The sequence below is a fragment of the Manacus candei genome, unplaced genomic scaffold, assembly GCF_025592945.1.
Source record: "Manacus candei isolate 608988 ecotype Guabito, Panama unplaced genomic scaffold, ASM2559294v1 h1tg000034l, whole genome shotgun sequence".
Classification (NCBI taxonomy): Eukaryota; Metazoa; Chordata; class Aves; order Passeriformes; family Pipridae; genus Manacus; species Manacus candei.
In genome coordinates, this window is record NW_026138082.1 from 7,785,197 (window position 1) to 7,803,866 (window position 18,670).

Here is an 18,670-nt window from a genome sequence, read left to right on the forward strand (position 1 = left end):
ACTGAGCACTGGAACAGATTGCCCAGAGAGGTTGTGGAGTTTCCCTCACTGGAGACATTCAAGAACCACCTGGATGCAATCCTGTGCTGTGTTCATCCTATGCTGTAGGATGAACCTCCTTGAGCAGGGAAGGTGGATCAGATGACCCACTGTGGACCCTTCCAAGCTTATCCATTCTGTTATTCTGTGATTCTAGAGCTACACAACCATTCTTCAGTATTCAATATCATTGTCAGAAGTTAATTTAATATGAAAAATACTCACAGAAAATTATTTAAGCCACAAGTAGTTTTATACATATTTGTAAGGCATAGTTGGCAAGGTAACATTTCAGAAATCTAGAAAAACATAAGTTTCAAATGTCAGCCTATAAGAACATATGTTTCTTCCTTAGATCTTGGATGGCTTCAAGTATGAGGAAAAACACAATTTGCAAAAGAAAGACCCTCCTCCTCAAGCCTAGATTTTTTAGCTTTTAAAAACCTATATATGCAAAAGAACCCAGACAATGATTATGTATGTTTCAGATTTTGTTGACAGCATTTCTATTTGGAACACCCATAGGATTAGTTATTTAAGGGGATGGAATATAACTGTTGATAGATCTGAGATTGCATTATAAGCAATGTCAGTAGAAAAGACAACCACTGAAATTAGCTACATATAGCTCTGCCAAACCTCAGCTGACTGAGTTCAAAATTTGCTATGACAAATTATTCTTCCAGTAAAGATGCTTATTTTGGACAAAATACTTCAGCCATTTCCAACATACAGAAAGATAATTTGTGTTGGTCATTTAAAATTTGTCTCTTTTAATCCTTCCCTGTCAAATATTCTAAGTGCTCCTAAACTAGCTAAAAGGGAGATTCACTAAAAGGTTCAACTTTCTTGTTGCACAGGTTGGAACAGATACTCAGCAAAATTGATAGTCTATTCAAAAAGACCTTAGGATTTTCTACATAGGTCTGATTACAAGTACCTCTAAGTTCTGTTATTTTCTAATTTTGGAGACCAAAATTGACCTGTAGAAATATTTTAGTGTTGTAACATTGAGCACTACAGAATCTATATTTTAAATACTAATCAACCTAATAGTCCCTGAAGACCCTAACCAATTGCTTAGTCTTCTTACACAATGAATGGGAAATTATAGAGTTACTTAGGTCAAACCAGCCAGCCAACTACATCTTAAATGCCAACCATTTCAGTAAAATAGGAATATTTCATGGGTTAGAAGCAAACACTTGTCTTTGATGAGACATGATAACCCACAATCTTCTCCTTCAGTTAGTTGTGTAAGCCCAGGTTATATAACTCTAAAATATATTTATTTCAAAAATTATAAATGAGCTAATGAATCCATTACCTTTAAAATATACTTCTGAAAATTCTTAGGGAAGTTAACCACCATAACAAGTAGTCTCTCTCAACTTTAATTAAAAGGAAAATAGCTGAGATGCATATAATGTGTCTTTAAACACCTCCTGATGCTGAATACACTGAAACGTCATGAAGGAGGAAAAATGCATCCAGTTTTCACCTGAAATTTTCATTAACAAGGAAGAACCTATAGCTCCACTGTGGGACTGAGAGAAGTTACTCTTCTGATTCAAATATAGATTCTCTACTGGAAAATGATGACGCCGAGTTTTAACACTGATGGATGGTTCCAGGTCACCATATCGTGTAGATAAGAAGACCATACAAAGAATCTACAAATGCTTTGATAAGATACATTCCATCATAAGGCATTTCCATCTTAGCAATAATTCCTCACCTCTTCTGCTCCGAGAACATACAATGCAGTAGGCAGAAGAGTGTTCAGACACGGCCTAAGCAACACGTGCTCTCCCTCCCTTGTTGATGTCCTCCTCCTTCTGCATCTTATCTGCAGCCACTGTGACAGTAAGCTGTGACAGATCCATTCTTTTCACCATTCTCTCTTCAGGTGAATCTTTCTTTTGATGTCCACTTTCTTTCTGTGGACAGAAACACATGTAATGTATGACATATACCTAGAGTGAGTCAAGAGTAATTTATTTTTATTTCATCAGGAAATGCTATTCTTCCCTCTGGTACTTCACTTTCCTTCCTATTGTTTCACTTTGTCCTTCAATACACTCAGTATTATATGACAAAGTAAAGAACATATAGAGTTCAAAAAGTGTTCAATGCCTACACACGTTAAATCTAAACAACACTTTTATAATTTTTTTTGTTTTGTTTTTTATTTTGTTTGTTTTTTCTGTTAAGCTTAACAACAAAATCCTTTATCTATGTGAGATTCATTCATATAATTGCTAGGGGGTTGGGGAGCACTGTGTTACCAGACAGCATTTAGAGTGTGAAATTTAGAGTTCTGTAATATTTTGGTGGCACATAGTGTCATCTTTATGTAGAACTGCTAAATAAGATGTTTGCAATTCATTGGACCTCGCTTAGATACCCAAAAGTTAATTGCCAAACTTTAACCTTTAGCTGTCTTTATAGCCAATAGTATGAAATGGAGGCCTCCAGAAGACAATTTCATCCTAAAAAAGATGCCTTAAGATAAAAAAGATGAATCGCCCTTTGAAGGTAGCAATTTCTCTCTGTTGACTATAAATGGATCCCTTGGGTGATTTAACTGTCTGAAAGCTAACTTTTAGATGTCTAGTAGTGAAAGAGCCTACATATATTCAAGAAGCATGCTGGAAATGTGCAAACAAGGATTTTGCTCAAATGAAGACTTGAAATTACGAGTTTTCTGTAAGATTTCAAAGGATATTATCAGGAGCAGCTGTTAATCAAAAAAACAGTGGTGACACTTAAAAATATGAATAGCAATTGCTATAGCATTTTGGGTGTGAGAAAAAGGGAGGAGAAGAACTATAGAGGGAAATACTTTCTTCAAAAAATATGGAAGGTATTCCCTGTCCAAATGAATCAAACAAAGAAACTAAATGATTTTAACATCAGAACAAAAGCTCGGTCTTTACAGATTTCACTTTCATATAATTTAAGATTGGGAATTTTTAGTTTCTGTATGCATGTAACATTTTTTTTTTTTTTAATTTCTGTTACATCCATTTATAGGTGTAATGGAAAGGCATGGTAAGTTCAGTAATTTTCTCAAAAATCATAGAGGAGGCCTTGAACACAAGGTTTAGAACCAATGACAGTGAATCCCAGGACTCTGTTCTAAAAATAATACCTATATATATAAAATATATATTTAAAAAATAGAGTGTCTTTCTTGTGAAAATTAAAGGGAATGAAGAATCAGAAGTCACTAAAGTAAGATTGGTTTAAAGTAATCATTATCTCAAGTATTGCAGTTTTTTGTTCCAGTATTTCTCATAATTACAGCCATGGCACTTATAGAAGAAAGAGAATGTTCACTGAGTTTCTTAATTGCACAGAGCCTAACCTTCAGAGGTGTGAGATATGAACCTAGTCCTTAGTTCTCATTGATTTCAGTGGGAGTGAGGAACAGGAGTTAGGAGCCAACACCTCTGTACCTTTGGGCCTAACTCCTGATAATTGATCTAATAAAACCTCTCCATTCTTTTCCCTCTAACTTTAAATTGAAATTATTATTGAAATCAGTAGTACTGAAAAATGGTTATGGATTCACTGTCTTAGGTGATTGTCATTAACTTCTTGTTTCTCTCATTCAGGCAAAAAGATAAAGATATGAAAAACTTTGTGAGTTGTGGTCAGAGATATTTGGGTTCAGTTTGACTTCCAGTGATTTCTATATTAAACATATTCACTATCTACAAATATCTATAGTTATGAGAAATTATTATAGTGATTTTATCTATCCTAGGCTGTCTTTGTTTTGCAAAACCTCGTATATGCACTCTTTCTCAAAGACAACACAAAGTTTTAGCATTCTTGCAGTAGTTACTTTCAGCTTTTCTGACTTTAGCACTTAATGTTTCTTAGATGTAGTTGGAATAAGGACAGTTGAAATGATGCTATGTACAGATAAACCAAATACAAATTACTTATAAATTACTGAGCAGTGATCCCATGGCATAGTCAGTGTTTATTACTTTTCGTCATAACAGCTTATCAGTCCCCTCCATTCTGCTGCAAGTATTTAGTTACAGTGTTTTCTTTTCTCTGTTTTAATTATTTTCCCTTGGATACTTCACATTGTGAAAAAAATGCATCTATACTAACTCCTGATATTCATGTTAATTATGCTAGAGGTCACTGTATATGATACCAATTTATTAAAGGCTATTTGGGGAGAGAAAGGCTGAATACGGTTTTCCATTTTATAATCTGCTTTTACAGTCCTTTCACACTCAAGTATGCAGCAATAGCTATAATAGCCCATCATTTCCACACAGTAACCCATCATTTTCACTGTCCTACTACTTAGTTCTTTGGGATCCCTCTTTCGATATTTCTAAACATAAATGTAGGATTATTTTTATCTGCTAAATGCCCATGATAAATAATGGCAAGAAGTAAAGGCAATTGAATTTTCAGTTTTTTCAATTCAATTTTATTTTAATGTCAGAAAAGGCTGTGTGAGTTCTTACTTAATGGCAAAATTGCTAATACTTAACTTTTAACTCCTAAAAGACTTCGGTCTTTTGAACACAAAAGCTAGAACAGCTTTCATGAGGTATGGACTGAAGTAAAGAGGGATTTTGTTGTAAAAATCTCAGTAAAATAGTTCTCAACAGATATATAATTTTAACTGGATTTAACTGTACAGATCTGCCATGCAGCTAAAATATATTGCATACATTTCTAGACCCATAGTACTGGCTGTAGGTTAAAAGAGAAAAAAACCAAAACACCTATAACTTTACCCATGCCTCTCTTGCCTGCCTCATCTGTACACTTGCTCACACTTGCATTGTGTGAGATATAAACCCACAGGAAAAGAAAAAGATATATCAAACAAGTTCCCAGCTGTGACTTTAATTGGATTTGGTGGCTGAGTGAAAACGCAGCAACTAACTGATGTTCACATAACCTCCAGGAATCTGCAACAATGAATCTCACACCTGTTCAATTACCAAATCAAGTGTTTTCTGCTCACAAACATCACTAAACCACGGCAGGAATTTGGAAATAGATGGTTTTAAGGTCCCCTCCAACCCTAACCTTTCTATAATTCATTCAAAATAAATACCTATATGTATTTGCGTATATATGTGTATGCATATGTACACATATGCCCATGCATGCACATATACGTACTATATATTATGTAGGTATAACTGCATGTAAATATATAAAAGAATGCTTCATCAAAAACAAAGGATGAACTCAAATCTCTTTGTATTAAGAATAGAATACCATCAGGTTGCTGCTACTTTTTGTTTGGTGCCTTGAGAAGCAAAATTTAATCCCTCCACCTACTCCACTGAAAACAGCATTTACATTTACATTATCAGTCTGCATCCATCCTTCCTACACCTTCACTTTTAACCTACTGATCCTTGCTTTCAACTTAATAGATCAATGGCCTCCCAATGCTGTAAGGTTATTTATAAATGCCTCGTTTTGTTGTCTGCGTGTTGAGGGAATATCTCTCAATAACATGCTTTACTCATAAGTTAGGATCTACGAAGAGTTCCAAAATTGTCTGTGGTATTTTTAATGGACTTAAATGCATAGATACAGCGGAACATAGATGGATAGATAGATTTGGCATTATCCATGTAATTTTCCCTTTTCTTCTTTTCTTTTGCATCATAAAGGTAACTGGTTGATAGTGTGCACCATAATATGACAATTTAAAGGATTTCATTGGTACTGGTAATCACTGCACCACTGTAACAGAGTCTTTTCTTAGGTAACATCAACCTTATCCAAAATCAGAGTTTCACTTTATGTTGAGCAATTATCCATTTAATAAGACCCAGATCCTGAGTGCAAATGAAAAACCGAAATGTATCTTGGCTTCCAAGATATACTTTCTTAAAAGCCTCATTTTATTATCCATTAATTTCATCTGCCACTGCCAAAAATTCAGTTCCAGATAGGTCATTAACACACTGTTTAAACTATTTTTTCCATTTGATATAATTTTGTTATCACTTTTAAGACTTGTGGGCTACATCTAGATTAGTAAATCAAACTCAATTCAACTGTTCCCTGAATGCGATTTCTTCTGTCATAGAGTGATCCGCATCCAGTACACTTCCTCAAGGTCGAAATGGGTTGGTTGTCTCCTGGCTGTCTATTGGGAGTGGTCCCTGGCCCTTGTTAACTCCTAAATTGAGCCAATTAATTGTTTGAGACATTGCTGCTTAGCACAAGTCAAAGTTGTCAGGGACTATTCAAAAAAATGTTGCAGGATATGTATGTCTGAATTCCAGAGCCCAGTAATGTTCTCAGGCACCATTTAATTACTAGTGTGCATAAAACCATTACGTCACAATATGTTCCTTAGGAAAGAATGCCTGTATGGGTGTCAGTATTTCAGCTCATTCTTTCCTGAAAATGAGTATTTGCATTGTTCAGTACAGTTGCACAATCTCACCTCTTGATCCACAGCTGTTCTTTCTTAATGAAAAATGGTTTGCTCATAGTTTTTCATGCACATGTACTAAGCAGAGAAACCCTTCCTCAGCACTATGACAGTCTAATGTCTGGAGAGTAACGACTGATAGCAAGAGAGAGACTCACTTTTAACTTCTAGCATCTTGCATGTCAAAACTGGAAGCCTGGAAAAAATGTTTGGCCTTCATGAAGTTTTCAGTCCTCTAAAAGCATATTTGGCAGTCTTACCTCATTCCGTTGATCCATATCTTATTCCAAGATTCATGAAACATTTGATTTGAATTTACTTTTTGTAACAAATGACTCTGCAAAGAGCACATTTATTTTATTTCAATTATTTTTACTATCATTAGAGAATGACATCACATCTGAGCAGAATGAGATTTATCTGAAGACATTTTGCTGCCGCGGAGAAACACGGTAACAAAGTGTTGGTGCTGTTGGACTGTAGGATTCCTGTTGTTCAAATAAATGCTATATAGGTATGAGGAAGTGAACAGTCATAGGAGTGGTATTTCCACATGTTACATTCTGGGGTGGCATTATTTCTCTCTATATCCAATTGGAATATTCATCTGTCTACAATGTGTTTAGTTGTTTGATAATAATAATTTTAGAAATATTTTATTTTATCTCGATCTTTTGAATTAGAAAGATATAGTTTGACACAATTTATTAAGGTTACTGCTGACAAATAGAACTCAAAAGATCAGGGAAGAAAGAAAACTCATATAATTTGCTGTTGTCATAAAAATTCAATTTATCCACAATGTCTGGACATGACATTTTTGATACATGTAGAAAGACACTTCCTAGATTGAGAAAATTAAGGTAATTAAATTTTGTCTTGTATTCCTTACCATGCAATAAAAAATCTAAAATATTAATAAACCAAGTCAGAATTAATTTATTCAAGACATCTCAAGTGATTTAGTAAACACCAATGACAGAAGTTTCTCAGAGCTTGAGGTCTGTAGCTTATTTTCAGTTAAGTACTCATGTTACCATCTAGTGTTTTAAACCTTCTACTCATCCTTGCAGCATATTTCTTGCCTTTCAGGCAGTGGAAGAAGCTACTCATGTGTTAATGTGACACTTTTTCTTCTGATGAGAACATTCCCATGAGATTAAAACCAAAACATTTCACTATTTCAGTTGTCATCTGATGTAATTTGTTGTTAGAGAACTGTTTGCAATATCATATATGAAAGAGATATCTGTAGCAAAAATGCATGGAAAGATTATGCATGGAAATGTTGTGGAACTGTATGGACAGATTAGGCATAGAAACGTGTGCCCATTTTTGTGTTTGCAATTACGTCTTTTTGAGCAAACAAACCCTAATAAAAGTTTAAAAAAAAATTAAAAAAGCAAGTTAAATGAACCTTTTCATCTTATCTCATAGTAGAAAAGTAAAGTCTACATTTGAAATGAGAAGCAAATAACTATGCAGTGCTCTGCTGCATTTTTAAAGCAGTCAGATAAATGTATGTCCAACAATAATAACAGTAATCTGGATAATGACTTCTCATGATTCATGGACTAATCTGGTTGTCCACTGGGAGCATTAAAAACATCCTGCCTTCCTCTCATTTACATCATGGATATGTGTCCAACTGGCCACTGCTGGAGTCAAGATAGCAGACACCATTAATCCTAATGGTCTGATCTGCTGAAGCCAATTCTTCAGTTCTATTTGTGAGCCATCTGTACTACAGAAAACCACTTGTGCTTTATAACTTAAAGAGGAGAGAAAAAGGGAAAGAAAAGAAATTTGACTTAGGTTATCTCCTTTAACATATTTCATCAAAAGAATGAATAAAATATTTATTCAGCTACTGTCCTTTGCAATCCCATCAAAGTGAATATAGAGACATTTAATAAGACATGGAGACATTAAAGAAGCCTTTTATCAGAGTGGATAGGAACCTGCTCAGAACAAACATTTTGGCCTAAGGGAAAGTTTTTGATGTGTGAAGCTTAAGCTTTTCATGCTTAAAACACTCTCATATTGGATCATGTGGTCAATTTGCATGAAATAAATTATTTTCTTAGAACTTGTAAAACTATAAAATAAAACTTGACAAGTCATTAGCAATAAGTGGTACCATACTGGCAGTATATTCACACTGGTGCAATCATTAGAAAACTGGTGCTACAGTAAAGAACAAGAAGATAATGGAGCCAGCCTACAGTTTGACCTAGAGGTGTTAGATCATTGCCTCACACTGTAGATACTACACAGCAGTCCAAATCATTGATTATCCTTCTTCATTACTCATCCACTCAACATTCTGAGCCACTGCTCTTTATCATCTTTCACACAAAACAATTAGTCCAACTTATAAAAATGATCAGTTTTCCTACCTGGGGGTAGGTGATCTAGTTTAGGGGGAAAAAAAGTGATCTTTAGTCTGATCAAACCTAGCAGAAAGAATATGATTATCCACTCTTTATTAATTTTTATCTTGGTTTGTTTTTTTTTTGTTGTCATTCTGAAATAGAAATTCGGTTGATGAAGTTCCTGTATTTCGACAAATGTTATGAATATAATTTTTCTATTCTGGTTGGTAACAAAAGTGTTCGGTGGTTCATTAGTTGAGTTTGCAACTTCAAGATTTTTTTTTAAGACATAAAGTGTTTGCAAAATCATAGCTAAATACCTGGATTCCTAAAGTTTGCCTAACATTCATTTTAAGGCTATAGTTATTCTATTATGAGATTGGTAAATGTCCACTTCTCATTATTGCCAAGACAGGAATTATGTGTAAAACCTGATTTTTACTATTTGTTGCAAAGCACCTTCAAGCATTGATTTTACCAATGTGTTAACATTTTCTCAGTAGCTCAGGCACGAGTCAAGTCTGAGCAGCTCTGTACGTGATATTTTATACAAATTACTGGATGAACTAAACCACATGCCTGCAATTGTACATATGCTGATGAGATGCAATAACATTAAGACCATGATGCTCAAATCCCATTGCTGTCTCCAAGATGATGTTTTTCTCATGCATTCCCCCATGAGTACACATACCTTTGTAAAATGAGAGGGGTAAGTAAGATGCTGCAGTTTCCAAGGTCCATTAAGATCTTAATTTCTCTTCTGAGAAATCAAGCATGAGGCATGACTTTGAGCTTCTGATGTGGAGTTGGAGCTGAGATTTAACAGCCTGATTGCATGTGGACTCTGGTGCAGTGAATGTATGCTGGTACATAAGGCTGAATCAATATCATATTTAACTATGTAATTTTATTTCTCATGTCACAAAAAAAATGTACTTTCCAAATGACAATGACATGATAGCTACTGAGAATAAATGTCAGAGAAAGGAATTAAAAGGAAATGAGACTGAAAACATGTTAGAGACTAGAAAATAAGCGTAAGTAATAAGAGTAGGCTAAATTGGCTTGAGAATCTTTGGAGAAATGAAGTGAAAAATATTTTGTTATAAAGCATGATATCTGCACGTAGGCTGAGACAGTACAGAAAGTCCCAGCTGAACAGTCTGAGAGAGTAGAGGTGTTTCAACCACAGCTGGAATCAGGACCTCAGTGTTTACAATGCATGACGTGGTTGGTATTGCCTAATTAAGAATAACCCTTAAGGATGAGAAACGTCATCATTTTTACTGGTGTTTCAAGGAGTTCATAATAAGTAGACTTTAGGGAACTGCTGAAGATCATTTGTTTGACAGAAGAAAATAAGTCTTTACTGTAGAAGAGGCATCATGAATATGTAACCTTATTATCAAAGTATTATAGTTCAGTTTTGAGTCTAATGAAGAAAAATAAAACTGTAAGTATTTCAGCATATGCTTGAGTCACCTAGACTTCATTGATTTCAAATGTGTCTCTTAAAAATAAATTACTCTGTTTGTTGAGAAATACATTTCCTTCCTAAGGTGTCAGAAAGATAATAGCTTTTATGCACAGTGTAATATTTTAAACATGAACAATTTTGAAGGGAGTTCAGTCTCCCAGTGAAACTGCTTAGCCTGTTAGTGAATACATTTTCTACGCTTCTTAACCCATATACTTGTGTGCAGGACATAAGGAATTTGTACCACCTCGTCTTCTTCTAGAACACAGTCCAAGAAAGAAACCAGCAGCTGTTGACGGCAAGTTTGAGTTTTTCTACTTTTTCTTCTTCTCATTAACTTGACTATCTGTCCTAATGGATTTTTTTTATTATTATTTTTATTTTTTGTAATTATAACCTATATTACAAAGCTGATCTAATAATTAGGGTTGGGACAGGAATGACACACTGAAATATGCACAATACCTAAGTGTTCCTTATGGTAGTAGCCATCCACAGATGGCTTCTGGGATTTCCTGAGTGAAACAGATTACAGAATTGAGGCCTAATATGTAAAATGCTTTGAATGGTGTTCAGCCATGAATTGTTATCTAACTATAAACATAATCAACATTATCCTCTTAATATACTTTGGATTACTCTTTCAGCTATTGTTATTCAGTAGCATTTCTGTGCATTATCTGCAATAATGAACATAATATTTCTGGCTCTGCATTTATCAACCCTATTTCTATTGTTAAAACCAGTAAAAGACAAATACAAAGTCAGATCTTACCTTCAAAAGATTAAAACATAATCCCTGCCATTGAATTATATTGTTTATAGGCTAACCATAACAGTAAAGTGGTTGAAATACGCATTTTAATTTTAAAATGGACTACATCCAGTGACTTAGAACTACTACTGCAATATACATTCTTGGTCTTTATACCATACACTTTAGTAATACAAATTTAATAACACATGATTCTTATCACGTAATTATATAGAAGTTTTCATATGATACTTCAGAGTAATTCAGTCACACCGCAGCACTTGTTAATCTCATAGAGGTCTTAGTTCTACATTATCCAGAAATCAATTGTAGTCTAAGAGAAAAACAGATGGGATGGCAGCAGAATAAGTAACAAGAGCTACAAGATTTAACTGCATTTGGAAACAGAAAATGAGACTTAGATTTTGGCAGGACCTGTGACTAAAACAGATATGTTAATTAAATATTTCTGTGATGTGATTGTGACCAGAACATTTGGACAAAAATAGTTATGTGGCTTATTATCTCTTTCCCCAAAATCTCGTTACCTCAAATGAATATTTCTTTTTAAATATGTTGTTTAAAGAGTGTAAAATTGCAGTTATTGTGACACAATGTAGTTTATAAATAGATTTGCAGTCCTGTTTATTTTAGGAAAATGCCTGATCCCTGCTTATCAGCAGAAAGAAGTCCCTGCAATGTTAAACACTGTTATCCACCAATTAACTGTAATGGAAAAAAGACATAATAGAACAAGACTGTCACATTTGCTGAGTGATAAACTTCTGCTTTAAATATAACTGTTATACAAGATGAACTAGCATTAAATTAACATTAGGGTCTTGATTTTGAAAATCATGAGGAGCATGCAATTACTGCAATTGCACTTAGAAATTACTATTTATGACCAGTTATACATTTGTGTGTTTCATTAGCTCGTTTATGTGTGCAATTGAGGTAATTGGGAATGTAAATTAGATACCAGTTTGGCAAACAAATTGGGGGGGCAGATGATCTGCTCAGAACCATAAAACTGAATTTCCTTTAAAGCTCAAGACTGGTCACTGAGATACAATACTACTCATGCAAGAGTTTTAAAGGAAATGAAGAAGGCAGAATTACTTGTAAAATGCTACTGTGAAAAACTGTTATATTGTGCTATTCTGTGTTTTCCGTATATGAGAAAATATGTCAGACTGCCTTTAGAAACCCTAAACCCTGAAGCTTTGTTTCAGCCCTGAGGAAAAAAAAAAAGTAATTTATGGGAATATTTGGCACAAGGTCAGAAGGGAAAAAGAGGACTAGGTAGAGAAATATAAATCTCTGAAATAGCTAAAGAGACATCTGCATGTGACTTCTTAGTGCTTACATACCTTTATGACTGGTACATCACTAAATATCCCTGATCAGGAGAAGGGGCAGATTGAACCATAGATCCTTCTTATCAAAAATATAATTGAAGATAGTATATTAAGTTCGCAGAAAAGGGAATAAGTAGAAGCATTTATTAATTGAGAAATACACTTTTCATAATATGAAAGACTGGCCCAGCCTCTGACAGAAGAAACCAGCTCCAAAAAAAATGGTAAAATGTTAGGAAGTAACGGAATGGTTAACCCACAGGAAATTTATGAAACCAATCTATTTACACCCTGGGCTTTCCAACTCAGTGATAGTCAGACACTATATACATAATCATGCCACTGGTGAAGGATCATACTCTTTTTCTAGAACGACATGTTTTCACTTTTACTCTGTTTTGCCACTGCTTTCTTACCTAACCTCGGACCACTCTTGTTTTCTGATAAGGTGAAAAGAGTGGTAGCATATGTGCCAGATATCTCCAGAATTTTTAGATTTTTTTGATACCTTCAGATAGAAAGTTTTTCCTGGATACTATCCTATGCCCTATAGATACTATGTTCTGCTGAATTCTTGACATCTTAGAAAAAGAGCATATTGTTATTATGTACTAAAACTCAAACTTTCTCTCCTTGCCATTACCATTTGCTCTTCCTTCACCTCCACAGTAAATTTTTTGGAAAAGGGATAATTACGTAAGACAATCCCAGTTTGCATACTACATTCTAGTAGTATTCAATAAATGGCATTAAAGTGTGTATGGGAGTTGAAATTTTCAGCTATCTCCTGGTCAAAACGCAAAATGCTTTGTATTCATCCAGTCAGAAAGAAAAAGAACAGATCATTGCTCTCCTATTTCATGGTTCTTTGGCTCTTTTCAAAGATCTTATCGTCAAAGTTCAATGAAGAGTTTGAAGTTTCAGGTTACCAACAGAAGAGAATAATGAAATGAAACAAAAGATCCTGTAACAATAAACAAGAGAAACAGGAAAAGGAAATTTGTGAAGAGAAAGGCATTGATACCTACCTTCTACCTAGGTTTCAAGCTTAGAAACCTTGTTTGGTAAACTGTGAAGTGAAATAACTTCTAAATTCTTTATCTTATCTTCTTCTGGAGCTTTCACAAGGACTTGGGAACAGTGCTCTCAGCTTAGCTGACACTCTGATGCTACCATCTAGGGAGGATACTGGTGTTGCCTGTAATTTGAACAGATCAGTTCTCCATGGCTCCCTGAACTTTAATATGTTTCTCCTTCCTTGACTGTACTCTTCTCCACCTCTTTTAACTCTAGATTTCTTGTGTTTTGCTATTCACTGGCATCCTAAAACTGCTTTGCAGTGTATACTGATCCTCTGTGATTCTCTCTTTCAGGTCTTGACTTTTTCACTCAGCTCACATAGCTTTTAGCTTCCTCCATTCCCCGTTCACCTAAAAAGGACTCTCCTTTCTGATAGTCCTCTCATGTGAAGCTCTCTGACATGGCAGGGTAATCTCTCAGGAAGATGCTGTAGTTAGACAAGAAATGTCAAAACTAAGCTCAGAGGCTCAGGTAGTTATCCATAAGGTTTCATGTTAATTGCCCCAGAATAGCATGTCTTTGCCTTCTCACAAGATCACAGCACTTTTGTGAGAAGCCTTTATCAAAATGTTTCTCCTGGTGGAAGGAATCTTAATGAATATTACATATGATCTCAAATAGACTTTGCTTTGTACCACTTTGAAGAGCCCTGAATCATGAAAAACCTCGGAATGGCATTGTATCTGAGTACGATTTTCCAGGTTGTATTGTCCTAGAACTCTGTGCTTGTATCTTGGAGTAGGATAGCATTGATCATGGAAGAGTCATCAACATAACCATTCTGATTTGTTAATGCATTGTGACAGGCTCTGACATATCCCCCTTCTTTGCCTGAAGTATACCGGCTGTTCCTTGCCATCTTGCTGGTATTTGTGATATTAAATGACGAAAAAAAAAAAAAGAAAAAAAATTAAAGTTTCTGTAGCATCTTCAGGGAACCTATGAGGAAAAGATATTTTTTCTAGGTCACTGTTTGAATCCTCTAATGACAAATTTTGCAGAATGCAATAAAGTGAATTGCTGTGAAATATGTTTAACTTCCTCCAAAACTCTTGTGGAGGCTGAATTGGCAACTACATCTATGTTTAGTGCTGTATAGAATGTACACTATCTGACTATCTTAAGAACTTCTAGTCTATACCTCTGTTCATGAATATAATATTACAGGATATAGCCAAGAATATTTAAATTACTAAAGTCAATACCAATTTTGACAAAGCTTCCTTGATGTATAGAAGTGTATAAATCTTGTACAAATCAATCTGCTTCTGTACAGTCTGTCGATGTCTGCCTTCTCTTCTGTACAAAGATTATTCTATAAAAAACTCGTTTTTTTCTTTTGTACTATAAAATCAATTACCCTAAAAAAAATCCTTCCAGTGAAAGACAGTGATTCAAGATACAACCAAAACCTTTCCAAAAAACACAATTTGAAAAAATTCTTCCCGTTTGAAGTATTCTTAATAATACTGACATGAGTTGTGGATAAAAATCCATTTTAATCCAAGAGAGAATAAAAATTTTAAAAAAAGAGAAAAATAGTGCTATGAGAAATAGCACAATACAATAGGCTAGGTTTTAATCTAGGTTATTAGATGGAACAGTTTGGTTAGCTTTAACACATTATATGTAGCATAACAAGGTTTTTTGAGAAACATGGGCCTTAAATCTCCATGAGTCTGTACTGAAGACAGTAAAACCTTTGAAATAATATGAACAAGGTTTCAAAGTGAGTTATTTAATGATTTAGATTAGACATATAAGCAGTACATTCTAATGATTTAGCTGAGATGAAAAAAACCCTAAATTGTCATGGTTTTAAAAAGCCCTTGACATTTTCCTTAATGATATGAGGCTCTTCTGTACTACTTTTATTCTAGCATAAAATACAAAAAGTTAAACAGACATTAGAAAAAAACTTACTCAAATGTAGAAAGATATTTATGAAGATATGTCTATTTTGATTAGACATATTATTTTGTTTTCTCATCATTAATATTAATAATAATAATACAATTTACAATATTAGATTATCCATTTTAAATATTCACCAAAATCTACCCAAGAAAATAAAAACAATTAGCTCTGAAGATTATTTTAACTTTTTCAAGTGCTTTTTAAATGTTACAGAAAAGCAATAATATTTTGAATATGTTGTACCTGCAAATGGAAAATACTTACTTGGTTGAGATTCTCTGGGCTTTCAAAAGCAGAAATTCCATTTTTCTTTGGAAAGGAAAGGGAAACTCTTGCAGAAGAGGTCCTGCATAACCTCATCATCCCATTAATAAAGCTCAGACATTCTTGCTCAAAAGCATGCCTCCTAAAAAGTGACAACAATATCCTTCCCAGCACTGGTAACACAATTGGTGCTGCTGTTGATTCATGTTGCCTAGTAAGAATGTTAGTCATAAGGATGGAGAAGGCTAACTCTGCTACCTTAGCTCTGTTGGTTTGGCTCTCTCTAGTGAAGGTTGTACCACAAGTCAGTGTTCCCCTGGGAATTTAATTCTCTGTCAAATCATATTTGCATCATGTTTGCCATTGACCACTGTCCAGTGGATTTCCTATTGCTGGTCTTGTCTTGTAAATTGGCCTGGCCTCTCTTTTTTCTCTTGGCATGCATGCTCTGGCTTCATTGCACTGGTATTTTTATCCCTTTGCTCCCCACTGTGTTTTTTAGTGAGGGCAACATATGGCTTCATGCTATTAGCAAACAGTTCTGATGCTTAATTCAACAGAGCCATGAAAAAGGAGCCTATAATCACTACAGGAAGAAATGAGAAACATTTATGTAGGTCACATGAAAACATTAGGAATTTCAAGCACGGTACCGCTATTACATAGATTTTGCAGACCTCAAAAATATCTCCATAAGCAATCTTCACAGCTGCCAAATAGTGTTTCAGATTGGGATTTGAAAACAGTAAAGCAGTTTCAAAAAGCAAAGTCAAGCTGGAGAAATTGCCTAGGATTTCTGCTATATCTCCAATTATCCATGTGCCTCAATAATCTCTCACTTGCTCGATATGAGAACAAATTGTATTTCATTCCTCTGTTGAAAAAAAAAAGGTGCCACTTAAACAGAGCTTTGCAAAAAAATGCACTTCATTTTGGCCTGAGCATTCACCTGTAAGTTAGAGAGAACATATGAGTGTGTATGTGTGTGTGCACGTGTATGTGATGGTGTGTTAAAAGAAGCAATTCTAAGAACTTTAATATTATTTAGGTTTCTTTGATCTTTCTTGACCTTTCTGTAGTTTGGCTGAATCTAGAGAGAATTATTTCTCATAGAGAAAATAACTGGACCAACAAGGACACAGAAAGGGATTTTTTTCAAAGAGACTGCTGAGGTAAATTTTTAATTGAAATTTAGACTTAATCTTAAAACTATGAGTTTCTATGACACCCTAAACTAAGCAGAAATATTTCCTTGCATTGTTTTTCCATTCCTCCAGAAGTTTTGTAACCCTTAGGGGGCCTTATTTTGTGAATGTGTTAAGTTGTTTAGAATCGAAAGTGCAACTGACCAGTCATTGTCAGCCTCCACTCTAAGCAAAACACAAAGGGGAAAGAAATATCATCAAAAACTGAAACACAACTAGTTATTTTAATATTTAAAAGGTATCCAAATTCCACTCAAATCAACAGCAAAACTTTCATTGAGTTCAGCAGGAAAAGTATTGCAGTCACCAGTAAAACAAAGAACAACTGTAATTCCCTCAAAATTAATAAGGAATGGTCTTTTAAAATTATGCCAGTGACATCTTGAGATGTACAGAGCTGTTTGGAGAAAAACAGAATTAAGTTACTGTGTTCAGTCTGAATTATGGTTTCTCAGGAAAAGCTAAGTAAATGTTTGTTTTGTTCTGGTTTGTATGTAAGTGAGTACACACATATCTTTGCTGCTCTTTAGTTCTACCAGGATGAGAATCAGTAGGCAAGAAAAGCTGTTGTAGTATTTCACAAAATCAGGCAATAGCTAAAGTCTCTCACAAGAGCTTTCCTCCTGAGATTTCCTGGCAACAGGGTTTTAGATAAATGCAGATAAGCCCTATATAAGTATCTGAACTTAAGAAAGCTTTGGTGAACCAAAACATCTCCAGACTTCTGGCATTCAGTCCCACTAGTCAGTGTTTGCTGTATGCACGCCTCTCCACAAGAAGGAATCTGTGGCTGTATTTTGCTGCCCTCCTTACCTCGGTTTCTGAGAGGAGATGAGATAAGCTGACAATTCCTTTGAGTCAGTCTTTCCATAAACACACGAACCATCAGGAGCAATTCCGAGAAGAAATTTTCAGAGCACCTTCTTCTTCCAGTTCCTGTGCAGCATTCTCATGACACTATGCCCAGTAACTCATGAGCATCTCTAAATTTAGATTCCACTCATTGCTGGCACAGTAGCAGACCAGTCTCACAAGGCCTGTTTTCAAGTACTGCATTGTTAACATGCTTCTGTTATCTCCTCTCCCACTGTTGTTCAAGAATTAGTTGCTGTTCAATGAGAACAACACAAAGACATTGTCAAAGACCTCTTTCTTGGTCTTTGTTGAATCTTACTTGGATTTCCACTGGCCTCAGTCCTTCACTCCTTATTCAAAAATAAATAATTCCATCTTAGATGCTTCTTTGCTCTAATGGCTGTTCAATTCAGTCACTTCTCAGGAAAACTATTCTATGCTGCTTCTTTTTATTTTTCACCCAGGAAAAAATTTACCTGAATTTCCCATTCAGTAGTACATCACTACTTTAATTCACATTTCTTGTGATCACTGTACTTCTTATACTACGTAAAGCTCAACTTCTGCCAGAACCTACAGAAAAAAAAAGACTTGATTAAGTGAAAAGTCCATTGCTTGCCTGGCTGACTGATTCTGTCATGTACTCTAACAGCTGCATATATCCCTATTTCATTCTTGTAAAGGTATTGCAGGCTTTTGAAGATGAGGTCTTTTTGTACCCATATGTCTTACACCCTATCTGTAAAATGTGGTTCAGGACTAGTGCTCCTGGTGTGTGCTAGTTTAAACGTAAACCGGCAGGAGAAATGAACCCAACTCAAAAGAGATTATAAGTCAAAGTTACAATTTAATTAAAATAATACAATAAATACAATTATACAGACAAACAATTGGT

The 18,670-nt window shown here is 34.8% G+C and overlaps 1 protein-coding gene across 10 annotated transcripts in view; it reads left to right on the top strand.

Annotated features, from left to right (window-relative positions):
• The window catches only part of TRDN (triadin), a 224,279-nt gene that overhangs the window by 89,100 nt on the left and 116,509 nt on the right, over positions 1 to 18,670 (top strand). For all 10 annotated transcript variants that reach the window (XM_051792113.1, XM_051792115.1, XM_051792118.1 and 7 more), the window contains one exon: positions 10,566 to 10,637. In XM_051792113.1, the coding sequence (XP_051648073.1) occupies positions 10,566 to 10,637 (72 nt within the window). The remainder of the gene's footprint in view (positions 1 to 10,565; positions 10,638 to 18,670) is intronic.